Source organism: Acomys minous, assembly GCF_964271855.1.
Source record: "Acomys minous genome assembly, chromosome: 6".
In the NCBI taxonomy this organism is placed as follows: Eukaryota; Metazoa; Chordata; class Mammalia; order Rodentia; family Muridae; genus Acomys; species Acomys minous.
In genome coordinates this window covers 53,410,609-53,434,675 of record NC_140487.1, presented here as the reverse complement: position 1 = coordinate 53,434,675, position 24,067 = coordinate 53,410,609, and the positions used below count along the sequence as shown (strand labels likewise).

Below are 24,067 nucleotides of genomic sequence, written 5' to 3'. Positions count from 1 at the left end.
GGAGATTTGGAAAGGGATAGTAGCCAGAGGAGAACGTGCTCAGGAGCCCTCCAGGGCCTAGGATCTCAGGAGGGAAGAAAGTAAGGAAAACTTGGCTGCCGTCTCAGCCGCTGTGGATTTGGGAGAAGCAGCAGCTTCTACCGGGGACAGCTCTGGGTGCAGCCAGGCTGGAGAATGTGGAAATGTGGTAGGCTGCTGTTAAGCTGCGGGAAGCACAGTGGGCGGGAAGATGGGCACTGTGAGTACAAGGTGGAGACGTTACCCAGTTAAGGGTGGGTTGTGTTTATAAAGATTGAAGACGAGGCTAGCACGAGTTCGGGTTATTTGGGACCAGTTTCATGTTAGTAGTGTTTGATGATTTGGGGTGGGACGAGCTGGCAGTCAGGTCTGACAGGGGAGGGGAGGGAGACTTGAAGTGAAGTCAGCCATGCGTCAGAGCTAAAGAAGCACAGCTTGATGTTTTCTAAGAGATTGCAGATAGAGAGAACAATTTAGTGAACAGATTTGGCTTGAGGCGTCTGTGGCCTCTGTCACGTTGAGGCACCTGACTGCAGAACAATGGCTGTCAGTCACTTTGCACGGACTCTTGGGGCTGTTGAAACAGTTGATGCTCTGTGACAGCCCAGGAGGCGAGGGTAAGTAGGCAGTGAACTTATTATACTCAGGAGCCAGAGAGATCTTCTCTTCGCTCCGGGGGCCACAGTTAGCTGATGAAAGCTGAGTTGCTGAGTCTGTACACCGCAGCCTGTGTGTTATACTGTGGCTTGCCTGGGTGTGGAGTTTTATGTGTACATGTTTGGATTTTTGTGTGTGTGTGTGTGTGTGTGTGTGTGTGTGTGTGTGTGTGTATGTATGTGTGTTTGTGCTTCCTGATCTGATCATTAGTGTCTTTGAGCAGTTAAAGACATTTCGTAGTTACTGTCTTCCCCTTTCTTATGTATTCTAGCTGAATCTGTTAGACTGTATCTCTCTTTACCAGCCTGGGAGGTTAAACTGTGCTTTTCTGAACTATTTCAGTTTCTTCAGTCTGTCTTTTAGGTCATTAGGTTGTTAATTGTCTCTCTAGCTGTGTCTGATCTGCTGGTAACCTGTCTGTTCATTTCCATCTGAGCTCTGCTCTTCTCTCCCCACAATCTCACCATGTGGGCGCAGTTATTTATATTCTTCTGGTTTGTGCATGCTGAGAACACAGGCCATCAGTTGCTCAAATGGACCTCTTATAAATGTGTGAAATTGCTATTTGTGGACAAATATTTTCTAAATGAATGTTTGAAAATAGGTTACTAGTGTTTCCTGATGACTGAAATCAGTCCTGAATGTAGCTTGTTTGTTGGCTAGGGAGACATCGTGAGGAAGTTGAAAGAAGATAAAGCCCCACAAGTGGATGTGGACAGAGCGGTAGCTGAGCTCAAGGCCCGGAAGAGAGTTCTGGAAGCAAAGGTAAGTCTTAGGATGCTAAGATAGAAATGTCAGTAGATATAGGTTTATTCCGCTTTGTTTAATTTCTTCGGGTAGGAAAGATCTCAAAAGCTTTCTGAACAAGTGCCATTGGCCATCCGTTGTTTTATTCAGCACGCCTTTTCTTCCTTCTCTATCTAACAAACTTCTTCTCCTTTCAGAAACTCAAGGCCATGTAGCTCAGGGCTGGAGCGGGGTTCGATCTCGAATACTTTAAGAACAAAGTGCAGCTTACAATGTCACTTTTTCTCCAAAGCTTCCTTAATGCATGAACCCACACTCTCACTGTCCCCCAAATCCTACCTAAATTTCCCAGAAGACATTATGTCCCTCTTTAAGAATTTTAGGCTTATATTTAATGGCTTTATTATAATCCATCTTATATCTATCTCCATACCTTATCAAATTGTAAACTTCATATCATTAAACTTACATAGTCCAGGAGGTTGTTTTGTTTTGGAGTAGGGGAGGGTTGTGTGTCCGTTTCATTGTCTGTCTGTGTCCGTGCATGTAGAGGCCACAGGGCTATGCCAGGTATCTTCCTGTATAGTAAGTTCCTTTTATTTTTTGAGACAAGCATCTCTCACTGAACCTGGAGTTCATCAGTTTGGCAAGACCAGGTAGCCAGCGAGCTCCTGGGACCCTCCATCTCCATCTCCCCAACATTGGGGTTATATGGGTACTGAGGTCTGAATTCAGACCCCTGTGTTAGTCAGCAAGCACCAGCTGGGCCATCTCCTGAGCCTTGAGTCTGAGGGTTCAAGGTGATATCTTACCAGTAATACATTAAAAACTGAGATATTCCTTAAATTGGTTCTCAGCATCTGCATATGAGGAAGCGTAGTAGGCCTGTCTGCTTTTTTTCTTGAGACCAATTTTTACTGTAGCCAAGGTGGCCTTAAACTCCTCCTTCTTCTGCCTTGATACTCAATACCAGGGTTATAGGAATGGGCCACCATGCCTGTCTCTCTAATCTTTAAAGTAATCATATTTGTTACAGCAGTGGAAGTGTGTGCATTATTCAGCTCCCCAGTGCTGTGAGTGACACACCTGGGAAGAAGCAAAGGCAGAAAGGCTGTCTGGCTCATGGGGTGAGGGATTGCAGTCTGTGTTCAGCCTGTTTGCTTTGGTCTGTGGTGCAAACGGCATGAGGAGGAACATGATAAAGAGAGAGACGTCTCCTCGAAGGCCTCGCTTGCCTCCATCACCTAACTCCTGACGTTCCCGTCACTTCCAGCCATACTGTCAGCTGGAGAGCAAGCCTTCAACAAGCTGCCGGGGATGTTAAGATCCAAACTGAAATGGCTTCTTTTCTGTTGCTCAAAGTGTTTGTGGAGACTGAGGGCTCCACTTCAACTTCTCGAAATCTTATCTCTCTGGCACTTTATGTTGGATTCTGCTAAGGAATAAACTAAATTCAGATGTAGAAGTTCAGGTTTCCACTTACCTGTCTGCTCACCCGCTTCTTGCTTACTCTTACAGGAGCTGGCATTGCAGCCCAAAGATGACATCGTGGATAGAGCAAAAATGGAGGATACTTTGAAGAGGAGGTTTTTCTACGATCAAGCTTTTGCTATTTATGGAGGTAGGTGGTGAATGAAAGCACAGTGATGTTGTTGGTGGCTTTCCTACGTTAGTCAGGAGCTTGGCCTACTACTTGTGTCTAATTGTATCAAACCACATAAAGAAGGGAGGACAAGGTGATTTGCTTTTTTTGTTGTTCAGGAGTTGATATTTGGTATAAGACCCATTCTTAGTAGTCCCACACCCTGTCAATCCTTTATTTCATTTATTTATTTACTTACTTATTGGGTTTTTTTAAAATAGGGTACCTCTGTGTAGTCCTGGCTGTTCTGTCCTGCAACTCTGTAGACCAGGCTGGCCCAAACTCAGAGGTCTACCTGCCTCTGCTTCCTCAGTGCTGCTATCAAAGACGTGTGCCACTACTGTCCAGCCTTTTAACATTTTTTTAAATAGATTTTTTTTCATGCAACATATTCTGATTACAATTTTCCCCTTCCTCCACTCCTCCTAGTTCTTCTCTAGTTTCCTCCCATCCAGATCCACCCTCTTTCTGTCTTTCCTTGGAAAACAAATGGGCCTTTAAAGATTAATAATAAAATGTAACAATATAAAAGACAAATAAATTGGAATAGAATGAAATCAACAGAAGAGCCCAAGAAAAGCCAGGAAACAGATATAGTTGCAGAGACCCAATCATTCACACACTCAGGAATCCCATAAAACACAAACCTGGAAGGCACAATATATGCCCAGAGGACCTGTAGGGTAAAAAAAATAAGTGAAACCTCCAAAGACACCTTAGAGTTCCTTTTCTGTTGGCCATCTGCTGCTGGGTATGCAACCTGACCTTAACAGTAGTTTGTTTTCCCAGTGAGACTCCCTTGGAGAAAGCTAAATTTTCATTTAGCTACCAAATGGAGGTAGCTTCTGAGCTAGGGATTGGGGACGTGCGTCCCCCTCTCCTTTCCCCTCACCTGGTGAAGGCCCTGTGCATGCTGCTTCAGTCTCTGAGTTCATGTGTGTGTCAGTGTGTGCCTAGGTCTTGTTTCCTTGGTGTCCTCCACTGCCTCTGGCTCTTAAACTCTTTCTGCTTCCTCTTCTCCGGCGTTCTCTGAGCCCTGAGGGGAGGGATTTGATGGAGACATTCTGAAAGACTGAGTGTCCCAAGATCTCTCGGGCCATCCTGTGAATTCTTGAAGCCTTTTTTCCGTTAGCGTGTAGAGGTTACTGGGGGCCGACATTAGGCATTTGCTGTGGCTGTGTGTTTCTACGTTGGTGCATTCTTCCTAGTGTCTCAGGTGTGTAGAGCACTGTTGTAGCTCTGATGACCTGGCTACCCCTCTTCACAGGACCTCAGTTATCCTGGTCCATGGCTCACTCTTTGTGGCCATCAATCAGGGAAAATGCTCTTCAGGCAGGAAGACGATACACATTTTTCTGGGTGCTATGAGAGTGCTGACTGGTTAAACAGTGATCCTTGCACTAACTGGCCTGTAGTACTTGTTACTGAAACTTAACCTAGGTTTGACTAAACAGGTCTTTGATGGTTTTACCTTTTGAGGTTTAAATAACAGCCCAAGTACCCAAAATAAGACAGTGTAGTGCTGGCCCTTAGATCATTGCTCTCTGCTAGTGTGGCTGGCTTTCCTCATGCGCTTCTGTCTGCCTTTTCTTCCTGTCCCTGTATCTGTGGCTTTAGTTTAACTTGGGGCTAATCCTCTGTCAGTTACAATGGTGAGGCAGTGAGTAGAGGAAGACATTAAGTTTCCCTTGGCCAGCCAGCTATAACTAGTACTCCTTGGCACAGAGGGACTTGCGTTGTGTGCAGCATATGGGTGTCAGAGTAACAGGAGAAGCCCACGCTCGCGTCTCTCCCTCACAGGTGTCAGTGGTCTGTACGACTTTGGGCCGGTAGGATGTGCTTTGAAGAACAATATCATCCAGACCTGGAGGCAGCACTTCATCCAAGAGGAGCAGATCCTGGAAATTGACTGCACCATGCTCACCCCTGAACCAGTTTTAAAGTGAGGCTCTGCTTTGATGGGAGAAGTCCTTTAAAAGTTAATATTTAACTTCTTGATTACAAAAACTATCCATGCTCATTTAGAAAATTAGCAAAAAACACACAAAAGAAATATACCTGCTGCTCACAGATAGCCAGGTTAAAATTGCTGTTTGTCCTCTCTTTCTTCTGTATGTTTCTGTTTATTTGAACATGGCCAGCACATTGCATTTCTTCATGGAATGTAGGTGAAAACTCATGGAGTTAAATCTGCCATATGCATTTGAGCTTGTTGGGATGGTTTACCGGGTAAAAGTGCTGCCAAAGCTGAGCACCTTAGCTGAATTCCTTAGCACCACATGGTATAGAGGGTGACCGACTCCTACAACTTGCCCTCTGGCTTTTCCTTTACACCCACATACATAGACACACCTGGATGTAACGTGAATAATTTTAATTCTAAAAGGTGTTTTTTTGATAATTGCATATAGTGTTGTTTTATGAATGTCATATAATTTAGTTAGTGCCGTATCATAGGCATTTACATTGAAGTGTTTCTGAATTTGTGTTCAGGTAGCTACATTTTGGATATACTCTTTTTTTTTTTTTTTTTAGATTTATCTATTTATTTGTATACAGTGCTCTCCCTGCATGTACACCTGCAGGCTAGAAGAGGGCATCAGATCACATTATAGATGGTTGTGAGTCACCATGTGGTTGCTGGAAATTGAACTCTGGACCTCTTGAAGAGCAGCCAGTGCTCTTAACTGCTGAGCCATCTCTCCAGCCCTTGGATATACTCTTGATTATTTCCATGGCGTAAGTTGTTAGTATAATAGGCATTCTCACACATGCTTTATGTATTAAAGTTTCGATTCAAAGGCAGATGCTCAAGATTATTGAAAGTAGGGCAGTTTCTATTACTAAGCAAGAGGAATCCTTACCACTTCGAGTCTCATCCTTATTATCATTTAATGTTGTCTGGTAATGTGGCCATTTTATGGTTAGCCTGTTTGAGATGCTCTTAATAGTCACAGCCAACCAAGAAGAGAGGCATCCGTGTTGATGAGTCAGTAAGATCTGGATAAATGCATTGTGCGTGCTATTTTTCCCACTGATAGTTACTGTAGAGAGAATATCAATGTCAGTATAGGTCAGGATCTCTACTGAGCTGTGATGCAATCTTGGCTCATCAAGTTCCCGATGACTTTGGCCTTTGCTTAGATCACTGATAATAATGGAGTAAGTGAATTCTCCTGAAATGCCATACAGCCTGAAGACAGTTTGTAAATGTGTATCATCTAGCTGATCTCTTCTTCCATGGGAGAGAGCTACTGCAGAGGGGATACGAGAGGAGTTTTCTCAGGCGCCTGTTTCTGTCTGCCATGGATAAATTGCTACTCTGCATCTTGAGTTTCCATCTTTGACACATGTGGATCTAAACTTGGGGGATTCTTCTAAGGCAGTGTCCTGTATTCATTTGAATGAGGGTGACAGATTAGCATTCACATGTTCACCTAGGACCTCTGGCCACGTAGACAAGTTTGCTGACTTCATGGTGAAGGACGTGAAGAATGGAGAATGCTTCCGCGCCGACCACCTGTTGAAAGGTATGGGTCTCATCTTTCCTGTGGTTGCTCAAAACAAAGGTTGAACTTTTTTTCTCAAAAATTTCTACTGTTTTTTTAAAAATTTGGTTGTATTTATAATATTTAGATTAAACATACAGATTAAGTCCCATATGTTATAGAGTCACCTATAGATTGGTCATATTCAGATAGTAATTTTTTTTTTAAGACAGGGATTCTCTGTGTAGCCCTGGCTGTTCTGGACTCAGTTTGTAGACCAGAATGACCTCGAACTCACATAGATATGCCTGCCTCTGACTTCTAGAGTGCTGGGATTACAGGCCTAGCTCAGATAATGATTTTTTTTTTTTAATCAGTGAGTTATGAGGACATAATTGTGGGCTGGGACGGGTATTAGTGTTGAAGGCCTTGGGTTCTCCTTCAGGTTTGTTTTCAGCGGCTCAGCATTGGCGCTCAGGAGTTGTGTTCTCCTTTTGTTGCTGGAAACTGACACTCACCAGCACTGTTCTTGTAGCTCACTTACAGAAGCTGATGTCTGATAAGAAGTGCTCTGCTGACAAGAAGGCAGAGATGGAGAGCGTCGTGGCCCAGGTAAGGAGTTTGGAGATCAGTCAATAACCCCTGTGTGTCTTCTGGCAGCTCTGCCTAAGCCAAGTGCATTGAAAGCTTTTCTATAGGTGTTCAGTCATGAAGTCCCATGGAGCACACCTTAAATTTTCTTCTGTGGCTAAAGACACATTACTGTGTTTTTAAAACTCTTCTTACTTTGTTTTCTTCAATCTCAGTCTACCCCAGAGTAGTCTAGACCTCACTGTGTAGCTGGAGCTGGCCTCCAGCTCAGCCCCTCACTTGCTGGGAGTCCAAGCATTGAGCCATCACACCCAGCTCCAAAACCCATTTCTTTCCACTGATCTCTCTGAAACTCAGTAGAGAACTTTGTTACATTTATTTATTCATCTTTGAGGGAAGGGCTGGCTGGTGCCACGGTGCAAGTGTGGAGGTCAAAGGACAGCTTTAGGGAGTCTTTCCGCTTCATAGATCCAGGCGTTTAAACTCAGGCCTTCAGGCTTGGAGGCAAGTTCCCTCACCACTGACCCGTCCCACCCACACACTTTTGGGTACTTTGTTTTGTTTTTCGTTTTTGTCTTTTGAATTTGTGCTTCCTCGGCTCCTTCCAAATGCTGGAATCATGGGTGCAAGCCACTGTGCCCAGTTTAACATTCTGCTTTTCTTTCATGGAAGTTACTAGATTCTTTGATGCCTTACCCCATTTTTCTTTTAAGTATGCAGATTCTCCTCTCTGATAATTAGCTTTGCCTTCCAATATCACATGTGAAATTTTCTTCTTCATTTAAATTTAAAACTTTGTTAATCTGCCAGTTTATTTCAGTGCCTGTAATGTATAATTTGTCCTTTGCCTGAAACTTGTTGGCTAATATTGTTGTTTAGAATGTCATTTCTTCCTTTCTTTTCTTTCTTTCTTTCTTTCTTTCTTTCTTTCTTTCTTTCTTTCTTTCCATTACACTGCTACTGCAATTGCATGTTCTAGTGGTGGGGACTGAACTAGGGTCTGTGTTCTTACTCCCCATATGTTCATTTTATTTCCTTCCTTTTCCAAAGGATTAACATTTTTTTAAAGGAAATGTTAAAAGGCCTCTAATTGCCCCTGGTTTCCTGCCCCCCTCTTTTGAAACAAGGTTTCACTATGTTGCTCTGGCTATCCTGGACTCACTATGTAGATCTGCCTGCCTCTGTCTCTGTAGTGCTGGGATTAAACCCACACCCCACCATGCCTGCCAGCCCCTGAAACCCCTATTGTTGTCCATTCAGAATTAGTAGGGATATTGCCCTGTGTAAGCCTTGGAGTGTGTCTTTGATCTAACCTGCTGCTTTCATTTCCAAGTAAACTGAGAACTGAGAGTGGTTGATCTTGTGGCTGGGAATGCAGTTTGAGCATAGCCTTTTCGTATTCGAGGACAATGATTTGTTGTTGTTGTTATATATAAAGTCCTGAGTGAAGATGAGGGAGCTAATGTAGTTCTCCGAAACTGCCTATGCAGTCTCACTGGCTCCCAGCCCACCTGGTGTGGAGCTGCATCATGGTGATGTCGTCCCCAGTTTGCTTCAGTGTCACGTTGGGAACCATGAGAGTCTGAAATGCATAGATTCACCCTTCAGTAGGAATTGCTCTTTCCTTTTCTGTGGACTCAATAGTTGAAACTTGCTTTCCCTAACCCTAGTCTTTGTTGATTTATCTCTGCATATAGCAGGTTATAAAAATCAGTTTTAAAATGTTTTGTTGCAAAAAATATAAAATTATAAAATATGTTTGAAAGGTGAAGAATTCTTTAAAGTTCCTTGAAATTAATTTTTGTACTTTGTGAAGTATGACTAAATGTAATACAAAAAAATCTAGTCACTATTCTGACTGTTCACTTCTATCTGTGATATTAGCATTGGCACATTTAATAAGTCTTTTCTGAAGCTCTGGTCATCTCCATGCAACAGTCACTGGTGACTATGGCCAAGGCCCATTGGACACTGAGGGTTTCAAAATGACTTTGTCCTCTGCCCTCTGCTGTTGCTTTTGACTAAAGAAAACAGGGAAATACATGTCTGATCCATGCCTCTATCCTGCTGTAACCCATTTGTTGGATCCTTACCACCCAAGCGGAAGGACGCAAACCATCATTTCCGTAAGGCCCAGATGGACACAGTGAGCTCCCATCTGTTTCATTGGTTCTGTGCCTTTCTTTGTTCTGATTTAGAAGTTAAACGCTGATACTTTTCAGTTAGTGGCAGCCATTACGCTGACTGATGGTTGGGTTGTCTAGCTTTTGCTGTCAGGATGTCTGCTGAGTCAGTACACCTGAGCGCTCTTTGATAACTTCCTTGCATTTGGTGTGACAGGATAATTGCTGCCTCATTTTGTTCACGTCGTGTCTCAGGCCTGGAATCAGCTGTTTCCCCCACGCCGACCTTGTCCCTATTCGAGGAGGTTTTTGCTGGCCATGTGTTTGGGCTGATGACCTGCACTTCGTGTGGCTAGAGCACTGACGGATGCAGCCCTGTATAGTACTTTGGTCTTGCATCTTGCACTAATCATTTTCTTTACATGACCTTTAGCTTGACAACTACGGGCAACAAGAACTTGGGGATCTTTTTGTGAACTATAACGTCAAGTCTCCCACTACTGGCAATGACCTGTCCCCTCCGGTACCTTTTAACCTAATGTTCCAGACCTTCATTGGGCCTGGAGGAAATATGCCTGGGTATGTATTGCTTTTCATTTGTCTGTTTTCATAACACACTCATTAAAATTGCCTATGACAAAAGGTAAAACTCAGTGCTAAGGAGAAAAAGTTTCATAACCTTAAGCATAGCGGGCTACTTGTGTTTGCTGTTAAATCAGTGTAGACATCCATGGTCATCACACTTTTCAGTGAGCTGCATAGGATGGGAGGGGCAGGGACGGATGATTTTGTTTTTTTGTTTTTTTACATCATTGTACATAAATGTATACTTTAGAATGACTGAGTCCACCTAGTGCACGCTGCGTCCTGTGCTGTGCTGTCCCTTATAGCTACTAGCCATGTGTGGCTTTTTAGCATGTAAAATGAAGCCAGTGTGCCTCATTGGTTGAATCTCAACATTGACTTCCCTTTCACGAAACTTAAGTCGATGTGCCTAGTGGCCCTCCATGCTGGCGAGTGTGGTCTAGCCTACACCCTTGAAAGACAGCTTCTATGCGTAAAGCAAAGCTGAGCATTTCATGGGGCTCTCCGTAGCTAAGGCTATTCCCACTTCTCTTGACACTTCACTGCATAACGTCCATTTTTTTTTCTCTTTTTAATGTAATATGGGTCTCTATAGATGGCATGTAGTTGGGTCTTTACTCCCACCCTCCTTTTTATTCTTGTTTTCTGAAAAATATTTCAAGCTCACTACAAAGTAATGAGTATTGTGATGGAATTTTCAGTGACAGATTTTTTTATTTTTATTTTTATTTTTTAAGGTTAATTCTCTACTGTGTGGGTTCCAATGGCTGAACTTGGGTTCATAGTTGTGGCAGCAAGCATACTTCCCCAGCGAGTCACCTTCAGGCTGTGCTGGCTAGTTTTATGTCAACATGACACAGCTGGAGTTATCTGAAAAGAAAGTGAGAAAGTGCCTCAAAGAGATCTGGCTGTAAGGCATTTTTTAAATTAGTGATTGATGGGGAGGGCCAAGCCCATGTGGATAGTGAGTCTCTGGACTGGTGGTCCTGGGATCTACAGAGAGGGAGAGGAGCCAGCCAGCGAGCAGCAGTCCTCCATCAGCTCCTGCCTCCAGTCAAGTTCCTGTCCCGACTGTGCTATAGAAGAGCAGGCCTAATAAACCCTTTCCTCCCCACGTTGCTTTAGTTATCGTGTTTCACCATAGCAATAGAAACTCTAACTAGAATGCAGGCCATTTAAGGAGATAATTTAAAGGAAAAGGAAACATAACCTATTTGTCCACTGACATGAGAGAGGTTAAACTAACAGTAGCGAAGTAGATCATTTCAGTGTGGCATTCTGTCACAGTTAACCTGAGAACATTTAGTTATTTAGAAATGGAAAGGTATAAAATCATGCAGGAAGTGGCATGCTTTTATATACTTCTTAGAAATATAACCTGTAGCTGTACTTGCATTTTAATGAAATCTGGAAATGGACATAAAAATGAATAGTTGGTTTGTTAGAATGAAAGACAGTAAAGTTTGGGGTTTCTTTTTCTTGGTTTTAAATTTGCTTTAATTTTTTTTTCTTTGAGACAGGGTTTCTCTGTGTAGCCTTGGCTATACTGGACTCGCTTTTATAGACCAGGCTGGCCTCAAACTCGCAGAGATCTGTCTGTCTCTGCCTTCTTGAGTGCTGGAATTACAGGCGTGTGCCACTACACTCAGCTTTGCATTAGTATTTTGAAGTAGGCCTCTTGGAACGCTTTCTAAGTGAATATTTTACATTGAATCTTCTCTGTGAAATTAGAGAGAAGGCACTGGCTATAATGCTGTTGGGGTTTAAATGCGAATGCTCCCTTAGACTTACATATTTGCATACTTAGTCCCAGCTGTTTTAAAGGATCTTTGTTGGTGTAGGTGTCTTTGTTGGAGGAGGCATATTACTCAGGTGGGATTTGAGCTTTCAGAAGTCCATGCCAGATACACACACCAGCAACCCACCACCTTACCACCCCACCACTCCACTACCCCCGAGACCACCACCCCACAACCCCACCAACTCACCGTCACCACCACCATGCTGTCTGTGGTTCCGGATGTAGAGCTCTTAGCTAGTGCTCCAGTGTTATGCCTGCCTGCCACTACACTACTTACCATGATGGCCAGGGCCTTAACCTCTGGAACTGAAAGCAAGTCCCCCAGTTAAATGCTTTTCTCTTACAAATTGTCTTGGTCATAGTGTCTCCTCACAGCAGTAGAACAGTAGCTAGAACAACTGTATTTGGTTGACTTTATTTTTAGGATAGAGAAATACAAAAATATAATGCAAAAATAGACCAAAGAATGAGAAATTGACATGACTTGGTTAATGACTGAGTGCTGGCTGCTCTTTCAGAGGACTTGGGCTTGGGTTTCCAGCACTCACATGGCAGCTCATAGCTGTAATTCCAGTTCCAGGGACCGCGATGCCCTCTTCTGTATCTGAAGGCACTGGGTATACCTGATAATATACATGTAGGCAAAGCATTCAAACACATAAAATGCAAACAAATAAATCTTAATTTTAAAAAATGTAGAGGGGAATACCTAACCATGAGGGGAGGAAAATATCTTAAGGAAACAGACAGGGAAAATTAAAAAAAGAAGAGCAATGGCATACGTGTGATGTAAAAAAGCAGAGGCGGGACTGAGTGGGTCTGAGGAGGGGACCATCAAGAATGAGATAAGAAAGGGTGATAAGGAAGACCAATGGGGGTAAGTAGGGAGAGAATAACGTGTGGAGATGCCGTAATGAAACCTATTGTTTTGTAACAAAAAGCGCCAACACACACACACCACACCATACCCACACATACACATCACACACACACACACACACACATACCACATACACTGCACACACACACGCACACTCACCCCACACCACACACACATACACATAATAAAAGAAGTGCTGGAAGTTCTTGAAATCATCATATATTTCATGTTGTATTACAGAGCCATACTAACAAAACCAGTATCATGTTTGCATTAAAATAGATACATTGAGCAACGGAATCCATTTGAAGCCACGGGCACAGGTCCACACACCTGTGGACACTTAGAGAAGTTCACACTGGAGTAAAGAAATAAGGACAGTGCTGATGGCACCATGACCCGTCTCAAGATCTCAGTCCACCCTATGGTTCTGTGGAAGTGTTTGCTGCTTAGGACAGGCTCTTTCCTTTGAAAACTTCTGTTTTAGGCCTTAAGCATAGTTTTGCTGTGAAAAAGATATATGTGATACTTTGTTGTATTGGAAGACACAATTTCTTATTTGTAACAGACTGATTTATTTAATTTTATAGGTATCTAAGGCCAGAAACTGCTCAGGGAATTTTCCTGAATTTCAAACGACTTTTAGAATTCAACCAAGGGAAGTTGCCTTTTGCTGCTGCCCAGATTGGGAACTCCTTTAGAAATGAGATCTCGCCTCGGTCTGGACTGATCAGAGTCAGGTATGACTGTTGGAGTTGGGCTGGAGATGTAAACTGACATACTTGCATATCAGTCTTGATCACAGTTTATTTCTTTATTTCTGTTTTTTCCAAATGTACTGTCCGGGAAGGTGGCAGTTTTGATGGAGGAGTGAGTTATAAAGTAGAGGAGAGAGCATGGATGGTGGCTTTTGGCTCCTGCTTATTCTGAAGTTATCCTTTCCTTTGTTCACTGCTTGTTTTTAGGATGTAGAAATATTGATGTTAAAACCAATACATTTCTGTCAATGGTGTGTAGTTAGAGGGTTGGTGTGTGTGTGTGTGTCTGTGTGTGTGTATCTGTGTGTGTGTGTGTGTGTGTGTGTATCTGTGTGTGTGTGTGTGTGTCTTTGTGAGATACACAGGATGGGAAGTGTCCCAGGCAGGTGACATTGCTGCAGGGCATGTCCTGGGTGCAGCCTGTGTATCCTGAGGAGCTTCTGACATAAGGCAGTTGGCAAACCAACACTGCTGAGTTCAGACACCGACCTGTCTAACATTCTGCTCTGCCTATGGTGTCCAGGCATGTGTGAGAGGCATCCTGGCACTAGCTAGTCCCTTTTTCTCTAGAAGCTTACTGTGATGTAAGTTTGTGATTTCCACATTTATTTTTGATATCATCTTTCTAAGTAATATATTCCACACAAAAATTGCCTATGTAGCCCCACTTAGCTTTCTTAGGCTCCAAAACAGCCTTCTGGCCCAGATCCCACCATTTCCTCTCTTCTTGTTTACTATAGCTAGTGACTGTGGTTGTCAAGGTGTATTGACACACACACACACACAAACACACACACACACACACACACACACACACACACACACACACACACACGCGGGCTGATTACCACTGGCAAGCTTGTAACCAATCTGCCTTTTACATCGTTGCCTCTCACTTGTTACTCTAGTGTCCAGCCGTAGCCCTTTCAGCAGGTACTGAGATGGTAACACTGTTACTGCATTATTAACTCCAGTTGACACACAGCTTCCTACAGAACACATGGGAAGACCTTGGCAGCAGCACCGGGGGATTTAGGTAGGACCCTTAGTCCAGCTGCCCTGCCCTGCTAGACCTCTGTAAGCTATGTGAGGACTCAGCCCCACCTCATCTCACATTCCCATGTGCACAGACACATTTCACAGTTGTTGAAAGGTAATTAAGACTTAGTGCTGTGGGACCGAAAAAAAATATGCCATTAATGAGTAAAATTAAAAGCCCGGAGCTCTTGGCAGTACATTTCCTACGGTATGGCCAATCTATGCCATTTTGTGTTGCTTCTAAAACATCTGAGATAATCGTGAGAGTACACCAGTGAGATTGTGTCCATTTTTTAAAAAGATTTTTGACTCATAAAATTAACTTAAAACACTCTCCCTTCCCCTGTAATAGCCACTAAATTGCAATTCAGAGAAATCTCTTTGGAAAAACCATTGCTCTGTGCATATTTATTTCGTCATTATGTGCTGAGCTTGACAGTGGCTTGTTCAGCTTATGCCCAGTGTCCTTTGCCTGGAATAGCGCTTTATTTAGAAGCTCTTACTCTAACGAGACCATCTGTTTGGTGCCATTATCAGTCATTTACTTGTTTGGAGCTATAAAACACAGCCAATCAAACTGCTTTAAAGCCTGGAGAACCATTTCAGTTGACTTCTAATTTCCCATTCTTTGAAAAATGTAAATGTCTGTGGCTTCCTTAGTATATATTTATGCAAAGACCCAATGCTTAAGCTGAATCATTTTATGTGGATGTCACTGTTCAGCATCTCGTTTCTTTTGTACGTGGCCTTTGCTTGTTTCCTATTTTAAAGGCTGTATTAATCTGGCTTGAAAAAATTATTTTTATTTGTAACTGATACTCATGGGTATAGCTATACAGAAGGAATTCATATTTGCGAGGAGGTTGTTGTTGAAGCTATTGATTTTAGTGTTGTTATTTTGGTACTAGGGACTGGACCCGAGGCTTTGAGCATACTAAGCTTGCTCTCTACACGGAGTTATAGCCCAGGCCAATTATTGATGCCTTTTAAAAAGCAGCCACCCCCACAAACCTAATCCACAAATGTGTGGGCAATTTCCTTAGGAAGCCAGTGTTCTCTCTATCTTGAGGAGTGAGTATCTGGACAGAGGAGCATGCTGACTGAGGTTGATAGTTAGGCATGAAAGTTTTTATTCTGTTCTTTCTTCCAGGGAATTCACGATGGCAGAGATCGAGCATTTTGTAGATCCCACTGAGAAAGACCATCCCAAGTTCCAGAGCGTGGCTGACCTCTGCCTTTATTTGTACTCAGCAAAAGCCCAGGTCAGCGGACAGTCTGCTCAGAAGATGCGCCTGGGTGATGCTGTTGAGCAGGTAAGGATCTGGAGGGAGCTGGTTTAGGTTATGCCCAGTCAGGGGTGGCAGGACTTAGCAACTAGGCTGTGCACTGAGTGAAAAAGTATTTGGTACCAACAGTATTTTGTTTATTTTGCAGCATTGCAGGTCAAGCCCCAAGGCTTGGCAAGTGCATGATTGCATCCTCAGCACTGACAAGTTTTGTCTTTTGTGCACTGGTGAGCAAACCTAGGTCCTTGTGTGCTGAACAAGTGACCTGGCTCTATGCTAAAGCGCCAGTCCCCCGTGTAGTAGTTGCTTTGTATAACATTTATTTTATGGTAGTAGTATCAAGAGAGAAAACTATCAGAACCACCAATTCTGGACCAGGAGGCTAACATTGAGAAAATGTTTAGCAGAAGGGCCTGGTAGGTAGCTCAGCAAGTAAAGGCATCTGCTGCTAAATCTGATGACCTGAGTTTGATTCCTGGGACCAACATGGTGGAAGGAGAGAACCAGGTCCTGCAAGTCGTCCTCTGCACATACACATAAATTTAAAGTAAAAATCCTTGTCTAGCAGAGGACTTGGAAAATAGGTCTTGGCTTGAACTGTACTGTCTCTAACTGATCCTATTATAACAGTTTGCACAGCCTTGGAAGAGACAGAATTTTACTCAGGAAAAGCAAACACCAAGCCCCTTTGTGCTACCCCTAACATTGGCTGGCTTATAGGCCTTGATTATTGCTGGGGTTTTTGCTTGCTTGTTTGTTTTTTATCTGCCTGGAGAAATAAGTGAGTGAAAACCTGCCCTCATTAGCTGTTTTCCCAGTAGTGAGTGACTTGCCTGGAGAAGCATTTAGCCTTCTGGCCCAGGAAGTATACAGGAAGAGGTCTCACCCACTTGTGGAAATAATCTGCTATGCTAAATATTATAACCAACTTGGTAGGAAAGGGTTTATTTTAGATTGCATGCTGTGGGGCTGGAGAGATGGCTCAGAAGTTAAGAGCACTGACTCTTCTTCCAAAGGTCCTGAGTTTGATTCCCAATAGCCACATGGTGGCTCATAAGTCTTTCACCTTAGATTACATGCTGTAGCCCATCACTGAGGGAAGCCAAGGTAGGCGCTTGAAGCAGAAGCCAGTGGGGAAAGGCTATTTACTGCTTTCCCTCTCTTGTTACATAGCTCAGGCCTATCTCCCCAGGGATGGCATCACCCGTAGTGCACTGGGCCCTCCTATATCAATTAGCAGTCTGCAGGGCTCTCTGTGTCCACCATGGCCAGCAGAGTAACTGTCCTCAGGAGGTAAGAAGGTAGTTTGGTTCAATAGGACTCAGTAGCCGGTGTTGGTTCAAATTGGCAGAGTCTGACCCCGAGTGGTTTATTTTAGGCATATCTGAACACAGCACAGTTTGGAAGACAGTTTCCTGGTGATAGTTAACTCAATCCCATGTGCACAGCAAAGCTTAAGACATGACTACACAGAACTCTTTGTAAAGTACAAGTGATATCTTCCATAAAGACTGACTGAAAAGACAGGCTCAAGATAAGTTAGGATCTGGGACAGGATTGTGCTAGACTGAGACAGACACGCTCAAAGTAAGGGTCTGGGGGAGGACCAGGTGTGTCCTGGCCACACAGATAGCTCAGAAGTCACCAGCTGTTTACCGAGTCTATTCCCACCTTTCTCCCTGTTCCCAGCCTTTTGGGAGGAAAACAGGGTATACACCTGTCCCTTTGAAGAGACAACCCTACGTGTGTAATGTTCCTTTGAGCATTATCTGTGAGCACAAGGACTTACAGACCTACAGCCATCAAAAAAATGTCCACTGGCCTATTGGTGGAAACAGTTCCTCAGCTGAGATTTCTTTATAGCCATGTCTAGGTTGGTGTCTGGTTGATAAAACTAACCAGTAGACATCCTGGCAGTGATGAGGGATGGATGATGTCTAAGGTCCAGTACTGAAGTTAGAAAATAATACGTACTGTTTGGAACAGATGAATTTCAGTGGTTAAGAATACATTAAAGGAAAAACAAACAAAACCTCTCCATATACATACCTCTTTAGTTTGATAATTTAAATTAGGGTCACTTATGACTAGACTAAGGAAGTATATGGTATAGGGTTGACATGCTGGGGCAGCTGAGTCCCTTGGGCAGACTTTTTTTTTCCCCTCTGTTTCAAGGCCGAGTCTCACTGTTTAGCTCTGGCTGTCCTGGAACTCACTGTGTGACCAGTCTAGCCTGGAACACACAGATCTGCCTGCCTCTGTCTCCCAAGTGTTGGGTGTTGGGACTAAAGGTGTGTGCCACTGTGCACAATGAATTAGACATGTTTTGAACAACTTGTTTACTTGTAAACTTTAAAATAACCAAGGTCACACTGTGGGTATTTTAAATTGTTCTGAAAGCAGGAAGAACATTTACTCTGTGTGTCCTTTGTTTAGTAGACTCTGAAATAGGTAGGTAGGTAGGTAGACAGGCAGGCAGTTAGCACATTGGCCTTCAAAAGTATTAATGTGTACTTTTTCCCTTACCACATTCTCTGTTTGTTTAGGGTGTGATTAACAACTCAGTATTAGGCTATTTTATTGGTCGCATCTACCTCTACCTGACGAAGGTTGGGATATCTCCTGATAAACTCCGCTTCCGGCAGCACATGGAGAATGAGATGGCCCATTATGCCTGTGACTGCTGGGATGCTGAGTCCAAAACGTCCTATGTAAGTACACTGCAGTGAGGTCTGTACTGTTGCTTGCTGTTCCTTGTGCCGGAGTGGACCAAAGGAACTAACCAGACACAGTTGGCTTGTGCCTCCTTATAAAGAGGAGCTGCCCTGTGTGTTTGAAAACCCGTAGGAGATAGAGATAGCTGCTTTAGGTATGGAGGGAAGGGTGCCGGTAGGGTGGCACAGGTGTGCCTGTTCCTGTGTGGATGGTGCTGTAGCATCCCTCAGTGGACCTGAGGTGGGCTGGCCTCCTGACAAGCATCCAGGAAACGCTGGCATGGTGGTAGGGTTAAAAACGTTACAGTACTCTTAGCTTAGAGAACTATTTGGTAGGTTTAGGAGATAGACTATGAGATTCTGTTCTCCTTTTCTCTGTATTTAATAACCCCCCCCCAGCTTAGCCCCCATCATGGCCCCCCCTTCCTCTACATGAGCTTGAGACCTAACGTTTAGGAAAGAAAAGCTGCAGGATGTAGCTGACTCTGTAGCGGGGGCAGGGTCCCGGAAACAGCTGAGCAAGGGGCCTGAGCGCTTCTGCCTCTTCCTGTTTGCCTGCTGGAGAGAGAGAGGCTGCTGGAGCTCAGCGTCTATGAGTTACACAGTTCATTGGCTTTGTGTCTTACTTTTATAAAATGGCTTTGGCTGTGTTAGCGCAGGCTGGCATAAGCCATGAACCTCTTGCCTCAGCCTCAAAGTACACGATTCCAGGCATGAGTCACTGTATCTGGCTTAGTGTTACGTTCTTTTTAATAATACTAAAAAGGCAAAAAAAAATTTTTTTTTTGAGACAGAGTTTCTCTTTGTAGGCCTGGCTGTCCTAGAACTTGCTGTAGACCAGGCTGACATCGAACCCAGAGATCATCTGCCTCTGCCTCCCAAGTACTGAGAGGAAAGGTGTGCACCACCACTGCCTAGCTGAAAGTAGGATTTCTAATTACATGCCTCTCCTCAGAGTTTCTGCTGTCATTTGACGTTTGAGGTCAGCCTGGTCTACAAAAGAAGTTCAGGACAGCCAAAGCTACACAGAGAAATCCTGTCTCAGAAAAGAAAAGAAAGAGAGAGAGAGCGAGACAGAGAGACAGGGGTCGGTGGTTAGTGTCCATTTGGCAGCTGTGTAGCTGTTTCCTCCAGGTCACGCACTCCCTTCTAGAGGGAGCAAGCAGATTCCGAGGCTCATGAACCGCACCAGAACTTAGAGAACCAGGGAGCTCAAACATCTCTAAGACTCAAGAGTGCCCTGCCCCAGGTCAGCTAAGCCATAAACCATAATTAAGGAACAGGAGCCTGCAAGGTGCACAGGGACGCCAATGACTCAGCTGTTACTCTGTCAGGGTGGGGTTTTTGCTGTAAAGCTGTTGAAGGTCACCCATGTTCTCGTGGGTAACCCTAACAAACTTAGTGGCTCAACAAGCTGACTTGAAAGGGACTGTGATTTGGTTTGTCTCTGTCCTCTACGATAAGCAAGCATTTCTGTATGACTTCCCAGGAAGAGCAATACAGCAAACAAACCTGCAAAGAACAGACTTTAGTAATCCTTGTCTAATTCCACAAAGGCAAAAAGAGAACATTCCAAGCAGCATTGGCAACAGCTGCCCCAAGCCTGTAAGCCCAGCAACTGACAGGTGGAGACGGGACAAGGCCAGCTTTAGCTACAGAGGACAGCCTGGGCTACACAAGATCCTGCTTCAAACAAACAAATCCCGACACTAGAGAAATGTGCATTGTCACACACTTGCATATACATGTTATACAAGGAAAAAATATCTAGAAACCAGGGATGTTGGGACCCGTCTATATCCTAGCACTTGAGAGGCTGAGGAAAGAGGGTCACTGTGGAGTTCTTGGCCAACCAGAGCTAGAGAGTGAGGGACCCTGCCTCAAAACATAGACACAAAACAAAAATGATCTAGAAAGGTTCAAGGCTACATAGAGCTATTTTGGTCAAAAAAACCAAACATAAAAATAATCTACACTTTGGATTAATAGAGCAATGATGCTCACTGTTTAAAGGCTATAAAAAGGGAAAGTACAAATGGAGACTCACAAACCAAAACATTTGTACTGGTTGGCCCTCTTCTGTTGTTGCTAAGGTATACTTTATTTTTATTTATGTGCACATAGGTATGTCTGTAAGTATCTATCACGTGTGCTGGGGTGACCAAGGAGGCAAGAAGAGGGCAGCAGATACCCTGGGGGCAGTTATGAGCAGCCAACGTGAGTGGTGGGAACTAAACTGGGATGTTTTGCAAGACTTAGCACACATTCTCTGCTGCTAGGCCTTCTCTCCAGCGCCACTGCGTGTCCATACACGCACGCACGCACGCACGCACGCATGCACGCACCAGGCGCCTCAGATGACAGCAGAAACTGCTCTGTCTTCCACATGCTGGGATTAAAGGCGTGCACCACCATGCCTGTCTGGATAGTAACTATTTTAAGAGTTCAGGTGTCACTAAATTTCTTTCTATTTTTCCTGATTTTTTTCTTATTTTCATATTAAATTAATAAAATCTTTCTTGCTTATGGGTGATTAATATTTAAGTTTTTCTCTTTTTCACCCACTTCTCTTGGTTTAATTTGAAAGTAGCATTAGAACACAACAAATGTCAGCTGAGACCCGGCTCTGGCTCACCCTGCCTTTCATTAGCTTTATTTGCTTGTGCAGTCACATGTGTCCCTGTTCCAAGCCTTGTGCCCCTCTAAGTGCCACATGTATCTCATGTAATCCTCTATAATCTCTCCTCTTCATGAGGATGTGCAAGTGCTGAGACGTCAGGGTTCTCCCAGGTCTTAAGCTTAGGAAGTAGTGGAGCTGTGTTAGAGTCCAAACTGACTGCAAGCCTGTGTCATGCTATGTTGCTTTATAACCCGCCTCTGGCTGCTGATCTGAGAATGCCTATGGGGAGGGGATTCTAAACATGTGGTCCTAGAATAGAGCCTGGCTTCTGTATGGCTAGTAGAAGTCAGAGCTATATAAAAGCAAACACTTCAAGGATAGCGGAGATAAAGCAGCTCTCTTCAAAGACATCCTGTGCCATAGACTCACTGGTGTGGACCCTAGGCTAGCCTGGAACTTGACTATGTAGTTCAGCCTTGCCTGGGACTTGGATCTTCCTGTCCTGGCCTCCTGAGTGTTGCGTGGCCCTCCTCTTTACAAACTTCTGTGCTTTCTTTTCATGAGCTTCCCTCATAGGCAGACTTAAAATAAAAAAGTAAGAATAGTCAGTTACATACACCCTTTCCTTTTTTTCTGGAGAGGGTAGCCTGTTTCTCAGAGCTGCATTCCCAGGTGTGTTCTTGTCATTCTACCCTTTAGTTTATAAGTACGGTAATATCACTAGCCACCAAGTTGTATGTTTAAAAATGCAAGTAACACTTATGAACATGTTAAATAGTGAATGTTAGATTACCAAATTACACATGCTCAGTGCTTTTTTTGTTTTGTTTTAAAATTTCTCTGCTTATTTGAGCTTTGTCTTCTTTTGTTTTGTTTTTCTTTTTCCAGACAGGATTTCTCTATGTAGCCTTGGCTGTCCTGAATTCCCTTTGTAGACCAGGCTGGCCTTGAACTCATAGGGATCCACCTGCCTCTGCCTCCCATGTGCTAGGATTAAAGGTGTGCGCTACCATGCCTAGGTGCCATTGTCTTCTTCACTCTAAGCATCCACTAATGTCTAAAATTTCCAGTATTTTCCAGATAAAGGCAAATATATATATGGACTACCCTCACCAGTAGCTGAAGTTAGACTTTATACAGTTTCTTGTTATTACTTATATAGTACACCTGTAATGGTTGTCTTAGTTTCTGGAGGGTGGAAGTTCAAAACAGGGTACCAGCATGGTCTAGCTTGGTAAGAGCTCTTTAGGAGAGTGCTAATTGCCATCTTCCTTTTTGCTCACCTGATGGAAAGAGGGTAGGAGCACTCTCTGTTGAGTCCTCTAGTGAAGGGTACTTAGCCCATTCATTAAAACTGTACCCTCAAGACCTAGTAATTTCTAAAGGCACTTCCTCCTTATGCTATCACACTGATGTCAGTGTAAGAGTTTGGGGTGACACAGGCAGTCAGTCCAGTGATGTTACTTGGAAATTAAGTGTCTTGGGTATTAAAAAGAAATGGACTCTGACACCCTGATTCCTCTGTGACTGAACCTTTACCACTTTTGACAAGTTTCCTTTTTTTTTTTCATTTAAGTGAATTGAGCACTAATGCTTACATGCATGGGCAGCCATGTTTAATTAGCAATTTAACGGCATGTTATCAGAGGAAGAGTAATTTCTGCCACATTTGAGTCCTGGCTACAAATTTGAGCCAAATCTATAGGTTTTGGTTAGATTCCTATTTAATTTCTATGATAACTTGTAGATTATTTATTTACTGTATAGTCATAAGACATTGTAAGTCAGCCTGAGAAATACGGCCACTTTGTGTACAATGTGAATTCCTCTATGTAATTTATAGATCTGTTAACTGCCCCATGTAGGAGAAACTGTTCTCTTTACAAAATCCAGTTATAGAATCTCTAACTGAATTGTCCCTGAACACTTACAAGAGTCAGTGTTACTGTCTGCATGCTTTGACAAACAAAGCCAGTGTGAGCAGTACATGAATTTGTTAGGTCTGTTGTTCTAGGGCTGGATTGAGATTGTTGGATGTGCTGATCGTTCCTGCTACGACCTTTCCTGTCATGCTCGAGCCACCAAAGTGCCACTGGTAGCTGAGAAACCTCTGAAAGAACCCATATCCTTTCTGGCCACTGCAAACATAAGGCGACAGGCGTGTGAGCCCCAGTTTGTCCCTCGCTCTTTGCATGAATGGAGGGCTTTCCAGTTGCCTAAGCTTGTAGGCTGGCGTCCCGCATCACTCCTAGTCTCTGTAGGACCTAACGAGTACCACACCCTTACAGACGTGTTTAGAAGTATGACCAGCACGCCTTATAGGGTGCTACTTTTCTCAGATGTTTCCAACATGCTTCCACATCTGCACCTGTGTGCCTCTAGATACAGGATGTCTGGTGAATGTGTTCTGCTAAAAGCTGAGTGCCATTTTACGATAACTTAGCTCACTGGCTCTGTAAAGCAGAATAGGAATTTGCTTTTCTATCTGGCACTGAGATTGTGAGCTGGTTCTTAGGTTTGACTAGTGATAAAATTTTTAAAATTACCTTTATTTATGTGTTTATGCTTTTGGTGCCGCACATGTGTGGAGACAGGAGGACAACTTTCAGGATTCCTTTTCCTCCTTTCATCATGTGGGTCCCAGGGTCTTAATTCAATATATCATCTAGGAAGCAAGCATCTTTCCCACTGAACCACCTCATGGCCAAAGACATTACCAGAAGCTTTTATGCTATGTATTGTGGATTAGATAATATCTCTTTTATTTCACTGTAACCTTAAAAGTATTTGTTAATGGTATTCTTTTATTCTTTGTTCGTGTGTGGTGTGTGTACATATTCATGGGTGTGGGTGCATGCAGAAATACATGTGGGAACCAGAAGTCCACATGGACTTTCTTCCTTCACTGAAAATTGAGTTCACTGACTTCAGCAAGACTTAGCTGAGCCACACCCTCAAGGAGCGCTCCTGTCTGCCTCCCTGATGCTGGAATTGTAGGCATGTATGTACGCACTTGGTTTCTGTGTGGGTGCTCGGCATCTAAGCTCAGACTCTTCTAAGCTCAGACTCTCAGGCTTGTGTGGAAATCAGTACCAACTGAACTGTCCCCCAGCCCTACT

General features: G+C 43.6%; 1 protein-coding gene across 1 annotated transcript in view; it reads left to right on the top strand.

The window, feature by feature from the left end:
- Positions 1-24,067, top strand: part of GARS1 (glycyl-tRNA synthetase 1) — a 41,183-nt gene that overhangs the window by 6,638 nt on the left and 10,478 nt on the right. The window contains exons 2-11 of the mRNA XM_084787792.1: positions 1,339-1,440; positions 2,941-3,043; positions 4,865-5,006; positions 6,506-6,594; positions 7,088-7,164; positions 9,700-9,845; positions 13,123-13,272; positions 15,479-15,641; positions 18,161-18,325; positions 22,963-23,071. Of these exons, the coding sequence (XP_084643918.1) occupies positions 1,339-1,440; positions 2,941-3,043; positions 4,865-5,006; positions 6,506-6,594; positions 7,088-7,164; positions 9,700-9,845; positions 13,123-13,272; positions 15,479-15,641; positions 18,161-18,325; positions 22,963-23,071 (1,246 nt within the window). The remainder of the gene's footprint in view (positions 1-1,338; positions 1,441-2,940; positions 3,044-4,864; positions 5,007-6,505; positions 6,595-7,087; positions 7,165-9,699; positions 9,846-13,122; positions 13,273-15,478; positions 15,642-18,160; positions 18,326-22,962; positions 23,072-24,067) is intronic.